The sequence below is a fragment of the Falco biarmicus genome, chromosome 3, assembly GCF_023638135.1.
Source record: "Falco biarmicus isolate bFalBia1 chromosome 3, bFalBia1.pri, whole genome shotgun sequence".
In the NCBI taxonomy this organism is placed as follows: Eukaryota; Metazoa; Chordata; class Aves; order Falconiformes; family Falconidae; genus Falco; species Falco biarmicus.
The window spans coordinates 49887965-49903933 of NC_079290.1; the positions used below are offsets into that span (position 1 = coordinate 49887965).

Genomic DNA, 15969 nt, shown 5'->3' on the forward strand with positions numbered 1-15969 from the left:
AGGAAAATTATGTCCTCTCATTGAATCCCAGTCTGGCCAGTATGAAGGATTCCTTTTAATTTAGTCATAGGAGATGTTGCCTGCTAATCTACGAAACAAAAATTCAAAATGGGAAAGAGAAAATAGGTGACCACATATCTATATCCAGTCATCTTTAGCCATTTGCAGCAAACTGAAAAAGCTATATATGTTCTGCAACATTTCGTTGAATATTACTTCAGATCAAAACTGCAGGCTTGCATCCTGCATCCTCCATACTTGATTCTCTAGGCTGTAGAAGAAAAAGTGTATCTGTATTGAAATACTGGTTTTATAGGCTCAGGTGATACTTTACTGAAGAAACCTCTGGGAACAGAGGCCACTTTTCCATTGTTTTAATTTTTCCCTCCCTCTAGTGTGGACATGTAGTTATAACCTCAGACCAAAGGAGGGAACAAAAATTTGTCAAGTAATGATGTTGCAGCCTTAACGGCTCAGACCTCTACTAAAATCTAACACTGATCTCTGTAGTGCAAATTTTCTTTGTCATTTTTCCTTAAGCAGGCAAGGATGAGCCCAGAATAAAGGTAAGTGCCCACCTGCAGAGGTGGTCCTGCTAAGAAGAGTCAGAGGAAGCTGTAATCATTAGCAGCTGTTTGAAGCTCACTGTCCTGGATGTTGGCCATTACTGGTGGGAGGTCACCCACACCTCCTTTCAAAGTGCTGGATGATACAGCTCTAAAGATTGTTTCTAATCTCAGTTTTTATGTATAAGGGTGTTGTTTTTTTTTTTTTTTTTTCTGAAGTTTTAGTCACAGAAAAATAGGGCAATTCAAACTAGTAACTTCAATTGACAAATGCTGCTTTTGAGTTTGGCTCCAAATATAGTATGAAAATTATGAATTTGTTTTTCCAAGCAGAGAAAATCTGTAAAAAATAGAGCAATTGTTGGATTTTAGCATCCTCAGAGTTAGGCAATGTAGGGGACATTTTTATTTAATACTAAAAGGCAACATTTATTCCATAGCTTTAAGGTCTAGTGGCACAATATGGCTTATGGATATGAGGATAAAGTATCTTCCCAGCTGAAGAAGGGTGACTTTATACATGTTGCTTATTGGAAGCAGTCCATGTAAAGCGCTGAACTGTGTTCAGACTGCCTTAGAGAATGCTAGTTGGTGTAAGCCAAAACTGTGCCAGTAATCCTGTTAGGAATTAAACAGCACAGAGAATAATGTGCCAATGTTAATTGGCACTTCTAAAATTTTATTTTCCATAGTATAGCATAGCTGGAACCAAACCACCACTTCCAAACTACATTTAACACCAACTTCTGGTAGTACTCAGGCCTTTAAAGATGAAAAAAATATATTTTTAAATTAAAAGGTAGATGATTCATCTTTTAATTAAAGCTTTCTGCCTGTTTATTTTTTTTTTATTGTTTCAATTAGAAACAATATATATTTGTTTATAAAAAATATCCCAGAATGAATGAAGAGAATCATCTAAATATGTATATAAATGCGAGCAGATCAGGTGCACGTGCTTGCTTTAGAGATATTGTGATTGAGTCAAACCAAATCTGAGCAGATCTTCAATGCAAACTTTATTTAATGAACTATAAATTACATTGCCTGTTTCCACAAGAATACATTATTATTGAGAAACATGATGTTGTCTTACACTTAGAAGCTTCTTGTTTCTGCATCTCAGACTTGTCAGAGATATGATAAATGACTGAAATAATACACTACATGTCAATTTCTACATCTAACTCGATGGCTGTTCCTTCACACACAGAGGTTTATTAGTGAAGGTTCTAAAGAGGCTTCAGAAATTAGAAAATAATTCCTTCTGAAGAGCGTAAAACAGCGCGGTTCTGCTTCAAATTCAATCACACTTTTACCATTAACCAGTAAAATGAAGTACAGAAAAACACAAAACAGCTGGGTTTTTTGATCATTCAAACCTTCAAAAACTGTATTATAAGCTTTTTTAAAGGGCTTAAATTCAAATCTTGTGTAAAAATCAATCTCATGGGCAGATTCTTTTAAGCAGTTAGCTGAGTTGCCGATTTTTACAAATATAGTTGGAGCACTCAGGTTATAACACAAAAGATGAGACTTGCCCCCATAGCCAAGTTACCAAAAGATAACTACAGAGTTTCATTTTGGAATTATTAATATTTTGACCTTCAGCTCTTCAGGGGAAAAAAAAAATATCCAAGGGTTGAGAATACTTAAGGTGCGATAACACACTTCCAAAATTCACTAAAGTTAAGAAGTGACTTGATCATGTGAAATTTCTGATAGCAAATGAGTGTTTAAGTTAGCAAACAAAAGGCATGTTAATGCCCTAGAGCTGCATGCCAAAACTAGACAAATTCGTATCAAAGCACAATCAAATATTTTAAAGTAAGGGTCATTAGTCACTGTACTGCTATAACTCACAGCTCAGATAAACTGCATTCTCTGACATACGCCGCTGCCAGAGAGTGAGTCCTCAGATAAACCCCCCTATTAAAATAACATGGGAGTAGCAAGAAAACAGAAACTACTGTAGTACATGGGGTTGTGGGAGACAGTTACTGAAACCAGGAGGTAAAAAAGGCCTCAGTCCTCCTCATTCCTACAGGGTGACTTTAAGGACCTCTACTTTAAGGCACTATCACAAAATAATAACTTTTCTATTTAAAAATAATAATAAATATAAGTCCTTTATTAAAGTTCAGGAATCTTACAGAACAAAAGAAAGTAACAAAATATTATTCAACTGCAAAAGGAAGTACATCATGATTGAATACACCATTTAAAACAGAAAACTGGCACTTTTCATAATATTTCAAACTGACATTGACACTTCCTGGTATACCTAAAAAAATCTATTTCAGTAAGTCTTCAGAAAGCCTGCAAAACTACAAAAAGCATTAAGTTCCAGTTCTAAATTGTTTCCTACTACTAGTTTAAAACGATAATAGCATATTATATTGAACAATTATTTGTTTTAGATTGTGTTGGCTACCCAATTGCTTGTCATTCTTTCTTTTTGAGAAAGTAGGATTACTTACAAAGGGATCTAGCAAAAGAGGTCCAATATCCATTGATTTTTAAAAATAAATCACTGAAAAAAAATCACACTGCTTGATACAAAACAGAATATCCCAGACATAGATTTCTAATTGCTCTATTGTTTTTATTATCTAATATGCATCATTCCAGTAAGTCTGAATTTCCTTTGTTGAAATACATCTCTTTTTTTTATTTAATGACATCTGTTGAAGGGATTCCACAACCTGGTTATGAGTTAATAAAAAATTAAAAGAAATTGTCTATTCATTCCTGAATTTATGTAGCTTTACCTTTCAACTACTTAGATTAATTTTGATAAAAGTATCTACGCAATAAAATAAGCCCAGAAAATATCTTAAATAAATTAATTTAAAGCCTTTTTCTTTTTTTTTTTTTTTTGTAAATTCTATTGCAGTTGTTTCTGATACAGTTGATATAGCTTTTTTCTCTTTTTTTTTTTTTCAATTGAAACAGGATCCCATTAAAGAAATAATAATTAAAAAAAAAAAAGAAAAAGATAAATTCCCTCCTAGACTGAATTCACAATCTGTTTTGGCACTTCTAAATACTTTTGCTAATTCCAACAATTTTCTCTCAGAACAATGCATATCTTGCTCTAAAAGTTTATCTTGCTCTAAAAGTTTAAGAAAGACCATTGCACATTCACTATTTTATTTATATTTCTGAACAATACTTAATTTTATACAATGTACCTGATACTTAAATAATGTGATCTTGAGCTTGTCAGCAATTTTAATTCTAAAAGATAACCCACTGTAATGTACAACTAAAAACCAAATTTTAGTGACCCTTGATGAGATTTACTCTCCAAACATCATAAGTCCTTAATGTAACCAGTAATTTCTCAGCACCAGCTAAATAAAACCTCTTTCAACCGTATACTTGATTTTACACTGATATGCATTTATCGTTATTCAGTGAACTGTAACCTATAATGATATTGGAGGTAAAGAAGTTGTGTGCTGTTGACTGAACTCATGAGAAACTTTGGCCACAAAATAGCAATTAGTTTCCCTTGAATAGAGGTCTTTAGTGGGTGAACAAGATAAGAGCAAGTGTACCAAGACATATTTTAGGAAGTAGTATTTCTATTCAGCAATATTCTTATCAATGACAACACAAGTGCACATTAATCCCTCTTCTGAGTCACTTCTTATAAGGTCAGTACTCACAGATGTTTGCAGGAAAGTGTATACTTTCACTTTATATACATAATTTAAGCCTCTTTGCATTCATGTGAAGTACACTTCATTTTTTCCATTGCTATATTAAGACCAAGGACTGCTGTTTAGAAGATAAAATTAGTGTTGTGCTGTCTACGCTGGGATTCAAAGTTAAGGTAAGGTTTTCAAAATCACAGGTTATAATGACAAAAAATATTAACCCTTTCTTCCTTTCCTCATCTCTCCCTCTATCAAAAAACATCACCTACAGTTACATATGTTCTTAAATCTTACTGAAGAAAGCAAAATGATGGTAACATGATAAATTGTTGCCTTTGCTTGATTTACAGCAAAACAAACAACTAACACTTTCTGTCCTACTAATGAATTGCAGTGAATTAATGTGATGTTCTTTGCAGGAGAATTGATGATGAACTTATTGGCTGTTCCATGTGCCTGCCACTGTAATTTAGCATTCATTAATAACCACTTAAATTAGAGTGCTGTTGAACAAAAGTACAGTCTGCACAGTTGCAAGCACTTTTCAACTCTCACTTGAAATCTTACTACAGATTTGCTCAGCTTGAATCTTACAGGAATGATCTTTCCATTGCCTCCCATTCCATAGGGCAGCGTAGTTGCTGGTTGCCTACTGTGACAGTATCTAACATCCTAGAACATGTTCATTCTCTTGTTTCTAGTCCTCTAAAATATAGTTTGCCCTCATTAAAAGTAACATTAATTATATACAAAGACACTTTTTATGTTATATGGAAAAACAGACAAAAAAAGCCATCCTACCTTTATACTTAATCCAAACCCTCCCACAGTCTGTCTTCTAATTGTTACTGTTCTTTCCTGGAAAAAAAAATAAAGCAATTTATTTTAGATTTAATGTTTTCTGCCATAATGTCTATATTCACAATTTAATAACTGTTTTTTGTGCTTCCATCCAACATTGATTTTTCTTGTTGTAATAAACTTGCAAGCTCCTGAACGTGAAAACCCCATGAAATCCATGTGGCAGAGGAAAAAGACAAAGTCATGAAGAAAAGCAGAGTTCCTGTCTCAGACAAAAATTACTTTTTTCAATTCATACCATACTAGCAAGTACTGCAATGTAGTAAGAACAGAACTATACAGTGTAACACTTATTGCACAACACATGCATTTCAGAGGTCTTAATCACAATTAGTCCTAAATTAGTCCCATATGCAGATTGAGCACTACATGCTGAAGTACATAAACTGCAGTCCTGCAGCACATTTTCCAATTTAGTTTCACCCAACAGGAATTCAACTTGTGTACTCCAAGACCACTCAGTGATGTGAACCAAAGCGTGATTAAGTGTACATGATCCAGAAATTCGTATCAAAGCACAGTCCTGATCCAAATTGAAAAGCTAATACAAACAGAGCCACTGTTGACCTCAAGGCTATGGTTTAAAAATCATAACCAATGATTTATTTGGTGTTATAGACAATTATTTAAAGTAGCACATTTTTTTTTCCTTTTATTGCTTATCCTAAAATTTGTTCTTTAAAGGCCATAGACTAGAGTCTGTCTTAGATATGAATATTTACCAAAAATACTTTTTTTTTTTCCTATTGTCTTGTTGACTTTATTGTCAAAGACCACTTAGAATTAGTCAATTTGGTTATTGGCAAAAAAAACAACTTAGTATCAGATATACCATATGTCCAGATACAAATAGATGGAATATAGAGAGTTTTTAATGTCCTCTACATGTGTGCTGATTTTATACTCATTTCATTATGTATGTATTGCATAGCATAATTCTGCATATATATTTTAAATACATATATATATATGTGTGTGTGTGTGTGTGTGTATATATATATATATATATATATATATATTTTCATATATTTCAGTACAACCAGCATAGGCTGCCAGCGTCAGTCAGATTTGAATAAGCCTCTCACCAGACACATACCAGTGACAGAGACAATTAAATATGTACAGAGCTATTTTTTTCCTCCTTACATATACAGAAAGGAAAAGAAAGGATCTGGGGCTGCCCACAAAAGAGTTTTGGAAAACTGATATTGCTGAATTTGGGGGGAAAATCCAGTTGCCTTCTTTCTTTTTCACACTTTTGACAAATATGAATTTCACAACTGCAGAAAGAGCAAGCGTAAACTACTTAGTTTTGGATGGCAAGACAAAATTGTTTGTCGAAAATAAGACTTTCTATTTATTTATTTGGCTAACACTTGTAAATGTTTGATCTAAGAAAGTGGTGTATGATTTTGTTCTTAAATGGCCAAACATTTTAATTTATTTAATTTGTTTTACATTTGAAATGCATGAAAAAAATACTTCGGTGTATCTTAAGTGTAAAGACTTACATATTATTCACAGAATGATAGCTAACAATTACAAACATGCAATTACTTATCTTTAAAAATACAAATCAGAATTACATACAAGTAGTAAACCATCAATAATCTCCTAGTCTGTGACTGCAAAGTTCATATGAACAGTATAGTGAAACAGCTTTTCCAGAACTGTCAGAAGCATCACACATTTCACAAACCATAATTTTGGCTTAGGATCAGACCCCAGCTCTGATTAGCTCCTCTTTTTTAACCCAGAAGTTCAGAAATAAAGTGATAGGACTCATCGGACCACAGTTAATCTAAAACTGAGTCACTGGTCAAGGGGTGTTTTCTCCTGTAATCAGTAAAGAAAAATAAATACATTCAATCCAGGTGAGTCAAAGCACATGCCCAAGTTAGGCAATAATCATCTTCATATATGTCCTCCATTGAGTACAGAGTCAGGATGTCAAATTTAACTTTGGAAAGAGGAACCCTCCCCTTTAGAGTTGCAAAGTAACTTGAATAAGCATTGTAATGGTAGATACCAGTTTTAAAATGCTTTGGCAGAAATCTCTTTTATTTGAGTAAATTTTTCTTTGGGACTTGCATGACTTGCATGTGACTTTTTGAATATGACTCACAAAAACCCCAAATCAAGCTTCATTTTCAGTGCCATCTTCAACCAAGGTGAATCGAATAAACCTTGTCTGCAAAGTGCTATATTTTAATGTGAAATAAAATTTTTAATATAATGGTTAATACAGTAAAGAGGTTTGACCAGCAAACTGAAGCAAATTATATTGTTCTGATGCCTTTAGCATTTCAAATTAACAATAAAATACTTTTCACTGGTCTAATAACTTAAAGTTCTTAAAATGCTTTATAACTATTCATTAATAAAATATGGCAACAACTCTGGAATGCAACACATTTTGTACCAGCAAAGAAGTGCTCAAAGTATCCTCATTGACCATTTATGCTGTTCTATGTCACGGTGCTGCTCCAATGATCTGCTTAAAATAAAATCTAACTAAAGATCTGTGTCAGCTGTAGATTAATCTATTAACATTCTACTGTTTTGCTTTTACCTCTATTTGCATAAGGTAGTGTTCTATGATTGAATTTGCAATGGCTTTGCAAATTCCAAAAGCAATTCATCTCCAAGTTTACAAAATAAAACATGAATCTTATGAAAAGCTACTTAGTTCAATAGGAAGACTATACAAAATGTCCCATGAGCTTGTAATGCCAGTATCACATTTATTATCCACATTACACCAAAGAGCAGGAAAGTTAGAGCTCCTAGGATCCTTATGCTCAAGATTCAGAAGAGTGTTTTAGAAGCTGCTTCCTGGAACAGAACAAAAGCAGTTATCATTTTATTGAAAAACTCAAAGCTGCTGCCAAGCTGTCAGCATTTTCTATGCCTCTAACTCAGAAAAATCCTCATCCACACACATGTTCATTGACTGGAAAGGAGAGCTAAGAGGTCTGGCAAAAAAATTCTTCCTCAGAGCTATGCAGTCAAACAGAAGCAATGCCTTTTTTAAGCTTTCATTATAGAGATATTAAAATTTCTCCTTATAATCTGTATGACCTTCTTGAGATCATGGACATCAGCTTAAATGCGATTAGAAGTAAAGAATGACCATGTCACCACACAGCAACAGTAAATAGTCACGAAAGGAAAACAGAATCCTATGTAATCATTAACTATTTACATTTAGTGAAGAGTTTATGTCATTTTTAATAGATAAATCTTATGGGACAGTAAAGATTCAAATATTTCATGCTGACTAGTATGTGATCTAAAAGGAAGTATAGTTCTTAATTGACTTTTAACAAAATGATCAATTAGTAATTCAAATTATTTATTCTGTATAATACAAACCAGTAATCTAATGTGATCTTATAATCTTTCTATGAAAGCAGTCAAGTAACAGTTGAGTAACAAAATGAAGAGACTTCAAAACTTTTCATAAAACTGAGTTGACAGCATGTGAAACTTCAATATTCCAATTCTCAACCTTTTTACTAGGATATAAATATTACATTTTTCAGTTTGGGACACTGGTGTGTCTGGTTATTCATCTTACAAGACTAAAGATATAAAGAATTAATTTATCTAGGTCCAGACAGAAAACAAGACTTCTCATTTCACAGTGGACAGAACAGACACCAAGGTACTATACATATGGAAAAAAGCTGAATGGGTGCAGAAAAAAACAGTGGGTGAGAAAAGAGGAATAGTGTGAACAGGAATCTACAACAGCACAGTGACATGGAAAAATGTAGGGAAAAAAAGGAGAAAAATGTTAGAATTGAATTTTTAAAATGGAATAATGAAATATAAAGATATAATACACTGGCAGCAACTTCATAAATGAACCCGTTAACATTTGATGCCATAATATCCTCAAGGCCGTGCTCTCATGTAATTCATCAGCTATTAGTAATCCCACCACATTTTGAAACAAGAAAATGTCATGAGAATTTATTTGTTTTCATTGAATTATTTATTACATTTTCAAGAAGGGAGATTTTATAACCTCTTTTGGTAACGCTTTGATCTTTCTTAGTGGCATTTCTTTGGATTAATTGACACAAGCAGTCAAACTTTACACTCAGAGTGTAAAGGACACAGGACACAGGTCAGTCATATCCCACTTTGAATTCATAGTGTTAACAAGATTTGCCAACAGACTTGCTCATCTGCTTATAAACTCCATTGTGTGACATTCAAAGCTTGCCTCCTTATTTCAGTTTCTCAGGCAACTGGAGAAGGTTGCCAGTAAGGGACAGTAGCAGAATGCCTGGTCAGTTGGAAAACCCCTTTCATTTGCAGCCATGCTGGATACTGAGGATGGTAAAGGCAGCTGTGTTGTGTAGAGTGTTAACACTGACTGGAACCAGCAAGAGTACTCAACCCTTCGCTTGTTCTCACTTCAGGATGTTCCCAGCCCTAAAGCATATGCCTAAAGGCAGAAATATTTACCTAAGTCTATACTTGAAAAAATTCTACTCCAAGGATTGATTTATTTCAAAAGTACTCCATTTCTGAATATAGAAATAAAAGAGTAAAAACCCACAAACCCAAAGTCAATATGGATTTTAATTCCCACTATGCTTGGTAACAAACACTTTCTGTAGTTCCGTGATAGCTACAGCTATAGTTTCCAGCTACTGCCACACATCATATGCTGCCGTTGATCAATGCTTTAGGTTCTCCAAGTCTTTTCTGGTTTGCAATATTTTCCTTTTTTATGGGGGAAAAACCTTCTTTCCATGAGAAAAAGCTATCCTGCTATTTCAAATTTGGCTTTTCAAATGGCAGTCCTGTGTTTGAACCCCAGTAGATTGCTATGCTTTTAAGTTTTTAAATAGCTGCAGAAAAATAAGCTGGCTTAGGTTGTCCATAAATGATCACATATACATAATATCAGTTTGTCACTTAAAAGCTGTCCAGATTGGCAGGGGGGAAAAAAAAAAGAAAAGGTTACTACCATCTGATAGATACTTGACGACTTCTGTGAAAAAAACGGATTCACTCCACTGAATAGCTGACAGATACCCACACAATAATAATAAAAACAAACAAACAAAAAAATCACTATTCTTACGGTTAGTTTTGTGAAGATAACAAGACTGGAAAGTGCCTGAAAGGTGACCTGTCTGTTCACGTATTTGCAATTCTCTCCAGGACAGGGAGTTTCACTTTGGCATCGTTCATACTATTCAATCACGCATCAGAATCAAAACAGTAACTAAATACAGAAATAAATATAATACAGAAAGTAAATCAAAACCACGTTTACCATTTTAAACTTTTCACTTTTTTCTTTATTTATTTTTCTACTCATTAACATTGCTAATGTTAATTGAACTTATTTTACCTTCAGCAAAATATATGTAAAGAAAATTTAAAACTCAAAAGAGAATGATCCAATGTAACAGATAAGAGTCTCAGGAAGTGTCCAGAACTGTAAAATGTGCAAGCAAGGGAAATTATAATGACTTAATCTGACTGCTCAGGCAAGTCACAGTTAAGTGATAAGTTCTGAATCTATACTTATATTTAAGATTTAATACCACCTTTAACATTCAAATTTGGAAAAAAAAATCAAGAAGGCCATGCTATTGTGTAAAGTATGTAAGTTGAAAAACTATCTCTAACATGACTTTTTTTTTTTTTTGTAGTACCATATGGGCTTTCTATAGAGCTGTCTTTCAACACAGTTGTTTTCACAATAGCAAAAGGGCAACTTTAAAAGTGAGATATAATGTGTTCTTATATTTACAAGAAAAAGAATAATAATTGTGTGATTAACAATGCCAGAAATCAGGTCTGCCTACAGTTAAATAATTTTAGTGTTACTTTCTGACCTTGGAACAGGTGCTTATCTTATTGATGAAGGTTTTTTCCTCTATCAAAAAAAACCAATTTAGGTCCATAGGTTATATTCAAATACATTTATTTGTATCAAGCTCAGTTAAATCTCTGAACAAATGTCATACTATGCAGAGAGCTGTTGCTCTATAAATTAATTAAAAGGTGCATTCACTTTTTATTAGTATTGAAATGAAGAACGATCTTCACATCAATCTCCCCATAAGATCGTTAATCTCAAAACATGCTAAAAATATTAGCTTAATTAAAAAATGCATTACTACACATCAGCATAGAATTACATTACTGACAAGAAATGAGAATCATCTTTATTTTATCATCAGGTGAGTTAGCATTATTTTGGAAAAATCTATGACTCCTTATCAGAATGCTTAAGAAAACTTTGTAAAAATGTAAACTGTCCTGGTAGCTGAACTTAGCAACTTGCCAGCTGCTCACCATTTATTTTCAGTCTTTTAGAATCAAATCATCCATCTTGTCAGATGGTACACTGACATATCCTTAGCTTATGGATCATACATTTACATACACTCCATTAGAAAAACTTCTGGGTACGATTAGCAAATGAATAAAATCTGTTAAAGAAAAGAAGGGAAAAAAGAACCCCACCACAGCTCCCTAGACGTATAAACTACTATTCATGATAAAATACAATAATCCTTTTGCTTAAATTTCAGATGTTCACAAAAGGTGATAGAAATTGTAAGGATAAACTCTAAAATATTTTTTTTACTATTCTGGAATTGCAAAAATTAAAACTTTTCCTCGGAAAAATTCTATTGAAGAGTCCTATTTCAGATCAGACATGGTGTATCTTAGGTTACCCTCCCTCTGATCATAATTTTCAGCAACATCAGTATTAGACCATCCTTTTTAGTCCAGGGTATTGACCTATAAGTCTAAAAAGACTGGGAGTTGCCTTACCTGTCATCTGGAACACCATATAGCAAAATGTTGTGCCTATAATTTCATGAAATTCAAGAAGTAATTTTAAAAGGAAATAAAAAATCTTCAATACTTTCATCATCAATACTGATGAAGTTCCTACATGGTTTAATTCAGCTGTTTTCAGGGCATTTATTTTTCAGGTTAAAAGAATAAAAATTCTAACTGTTCTGTAGGACAATAAACTTTCATGGAGATTTATAACAGTCATAAGAAAGCTGTCTGTTAGCAATACCACAATTACCAAAAAATATTTTATGAAGGTCCAGTTCTTTAGGGGAGAAAAAAAGTGTACCTGACCTAACAGTCACCGTTCTTGTCTTCCATTTTTCCCACAGAGGGACTCACAGATATCTTCAGGACATAAGCTACTCCAACTCAGACATACACTCCCCATATTACAATCCTTGTCTCTACAGGCAAGGATCTAATTTGGATTAGTAAAGACAGTGCCTCCTACTCCGAGATTCACAAAATGTTTTCATCTCACTCCTGGTCATTCTCACTGGAGTTCAAAACGACATCAGATAACCGCTAGCAGCATAATGCAGAACCCACTGTTCGTATCTCTTGGAAAGTCTTTCTTGTTGCACACAAAGAAATCTCTGTAATACTTGTTGATGCAATTGATGCTCAAATTTAGATCTAATCTACAAGTACAATTGCGGCAGGACCCTCACTAACAGTATCATTTTGTTCAGTCTACTAAAGAAACAGATTCTTTTTTTTTTTTTTTAGTGTTTAACACTGTTTATGCTGCTTATGATCTTTTATGCATATAATTTTCTTACTCTAAAATGTATACAATGAAATAAGAAACAAGATTCCTTTGCACTTCAGTTTTCAGAAACTAGAACTGTTTTCCACAAAAAAGGAAGTGTTCTAAATTAAGAACTAGGTCCTTATCCCGTATACTGAAATTAAGAAACACCTCATTCCTAAGGAGCCATCGATTTAATTTATATGATTCCACTGAATGCAGATCAGGATAACACCGGAACGTTAATTGCCTGTTTAAAGTCTGTCCTACACAGAGGAGCATGCAAATTGATTCAGATCCAACAAACAGAAGAGGCACTGCTCTGAACTAGAAACATAGTAACAAGCCTTTTGCTCCTTAACAGTGCAGAACTGAGTAAGTAAAATTTTTAATAAAATTATTTGAATATTATTTATTAAAATATATTAAAATGACTTCTACTGTAGCTACTTGTCTGTAAAATTTAACAGTGCTATTGTCCCTTAGTTAAAAATTTCATTTTTCTTATTCAGTTTATTCTATGAGGTATTCAATACCAGTTGCTAATGAAAACACTTGCTCTTGCTCTGTAGAATGTAGAAAAATAGATGTGGTCAGTCATCTAGAATGAAAGTAAGACAAAACAAAATCAACCAAGCAAAGTAAAAGATAAAAAAAATACAAAACAAAACAAACAAACAAACAAAAAACACAAAAAAGAAACCTCATAAATCAGGAATAAAAATGAGGAAAAAATGAAGAAGAAGAAAAAAAAAAAAAAAAAAAGCCCATGAAACTTGTCTGATCATGCTATACAATGAAAACACATGATTCCAGATGACTGAAATGACCTGTGACAAGATGACAGTTAACTGTCTGCAAAATACCAATCCTCCTTATTTGGAATGAACATACTGATTCAAGACCTAGTCTGAATTCCGGAGGAAATCAGGGTAAAGTGCTCAAAATTCACTAGCCTAACAATGACACTTCCAACAGATACGAAGCTCCTCATCGCCACACTAATATTGATCAGTTAATGAGTTATGTATTCAATATGCAGATAAGATAGCAGGAATGTAATTGGTGAAGCAAATCACCCACTATTTTCTACAGTGCCATTGCAAAACTTATCAGGTGGGCAAAACTGTCAGAGAAAGCCTTGCTGTTAAATGGGAAAAAAAGAAAAAATAAATTAAATATACATTGCATGAAGACATTTAAATAAAAAGTTCAGCAAAAGTAACAGATATTACAGCACAATAATGAAGGTCATATTTTTGAGTGATATGATCTTTTAATAAGTAATGCCAGAATGGGGTTGGTGGATTAATGATGCAACACCGTGTTTTACAAAATCACAGAATGGTCAGAGATGGTAGAGAACTCTGGAGATCAAGTTTGCTGAAGTGATCTCTAACGTGATCCTCCTTGGCCAAGAGGTAGTCTTCCTTTCTCCAGAAATCCTCTCTTGCCTCCAGGGTCTCAGAAATGGAAAGGCCAGCCTTGGCAGTGAAGGTTGAAGTAAAGAAGGCATTCAGTAACTCCGCTTTCTCTGTGTCCTCCGTCAACAGGGCACCCACCTCATTCAGCAGCGGGCCCACATTTTCCCAAGTTATCCTTTTCCTACTGACATAGTTGAAGAAGACTTTCTTGTTGTCCTCGACCTTCCTCACCAGATTTAACTTCAAATGGACCTTAGCCTTCCTTGTCACCTCTCTGCATGTACTGACAATGGTTCTATATATCTCTAAGTGCTCTGTCCTTTTTTCTGCATCCGGTAAACTTCCTTCTGCTGTTTCAGGGTTGCCAATACCAGCTTGCTCATCCATGTAGGCTTCTTGCACCCATCGCTTGATTTCCTACTCATGTGGATGCACCCATATTGAGCTTCGAGGAAGTGATGCTTGAATATTAGCCAACTCTTCTTGACTCCCCTGTCTTCCAGAGCCCTAACCCATGGGATTCCTCCAAGCAGGTTCCTGAAGAGGCCAAATGTAGCTCTCCTGAAGTCCAGGGTTGCAGCCCTACTTATTGCCCTGCTTCCTCCATGCAGGATCCTGAATCCCACCATCTCATGGTCACTGAAGCCAAGGCTGCCTACAGCTTTCACATCCCAAACAGAACTTCTTTCTCTGTGGAGACAAGGTCTAAAAGCACGCCTCGCCTTCCTGGTTCCTCTACCACTTGCATCACAAAAGTTATCATCAATGCTCTGCAGGAACCTCCTGGACTGCATGAGCCTAGCTGTGTTGTCCTCCAAGCAGATAAAAGGGAGGCTGAAGTCACTCATGAGAAGCAGGGCCTCTTATTGTAAGGCTACCTCCAATTGTCTGTAGAAGGCCTCATTGACTTCCTCTTCCTGATCATTTGCCCTGTAAGCAAAAACCCACAACACTATCCCCCATGCTGACTTGCCCCTTAATCTTTACTCATAAGCTCTTGACTTGTTCTGCATCCAGCCCTAGGGAGAGCCTGATGCATTCCACTTGTTCCCTCACATCAGAGCAACTCTGGAACCTCTCCTTTCTGGCCTGTTTTTTCCTAAAAAATACACAGCCATCCATGACAGCATTCCAGTCACACAAGCTATCCCTCAATATCTCTGTAATTTCAATGAGATCTGGCCCTGTGACTGCACACAGATCTCTAAATCTTCCTGTGTATTCCCTGTGCTGTATGCATTGGTGTACAGGCATTTCAGAGAGGTAATGGAGCATGCCGGTTTCCCAGAAGGGGTGCAAGAGGATCCACCATAGCCACACACACCTTGAGGTCCTTGGTATTTCGGAACTCATCTTGGGAGGCAGCTAAGGAACATATTGCTGTGGTTGGCCTGGCTTATTCCCCAGTTAGATGCGATGGCCTAGAGCATTTCCACTTTGGACCCCTTGCCCCAAGTTCTTCACCTTTAAGCCCACCTCAGCAAGTTGGCCAGCTGGCTGCCAAGGATTCCCTTGTCTCTGCTCGACAGCGAGAACCCATCCCTCCCTAACAGCCTGTAGTCAAAGAATGTCCCATTGCCATAGAAGCCAAAACCCTCATGACAGCAGCAGCTGGAAGTCCACATTTACATGATGTGCATTATATGCCTATTTCTGGCTGCACCCATTCCCCTTACTGGTAAAACGGAAGAGAAACTAACTTGGGCACCAAATTCTTTCACTTGCACTCACAGGGCTTTGCAGTCTTCCTTGATTCTGCCCAGGTTCTGGCTCGTGGTGCCGTTCGTGCCCACGTGGAACAGCACCAGAGGACACAGCAGTTTGTGCTCTGGGCAATATGTGGCACCCTCCCCGCA

General features: G+C 35.2%; 1 protein-coding gene across 4 annotated transcripts in view; it reads right to left on the bottom strand.

Annotated features, from left to right (window-relative positions):
• SNTG1 (syntrophin gamma 1) overlaps positions 1-15969 on the bottom strand; it is a 358591-nt gene that overhangs the window by 147416 nt on the left and 195206 nt on the right. For all 4 annotated transcript variants that reach the window (XM_056333066.1, XM_056333065.1, XM_056333069.1 and 1 more), the window contains one exon: positions 5033-5089. In XM_056333066.1, coding sequence (XP_056189041.1) covers positions 5033-5089 — 57 coding nt within the window. The remainder of the gene's footprint in view (positions 1-5032; positions 5090-15969) is intronic.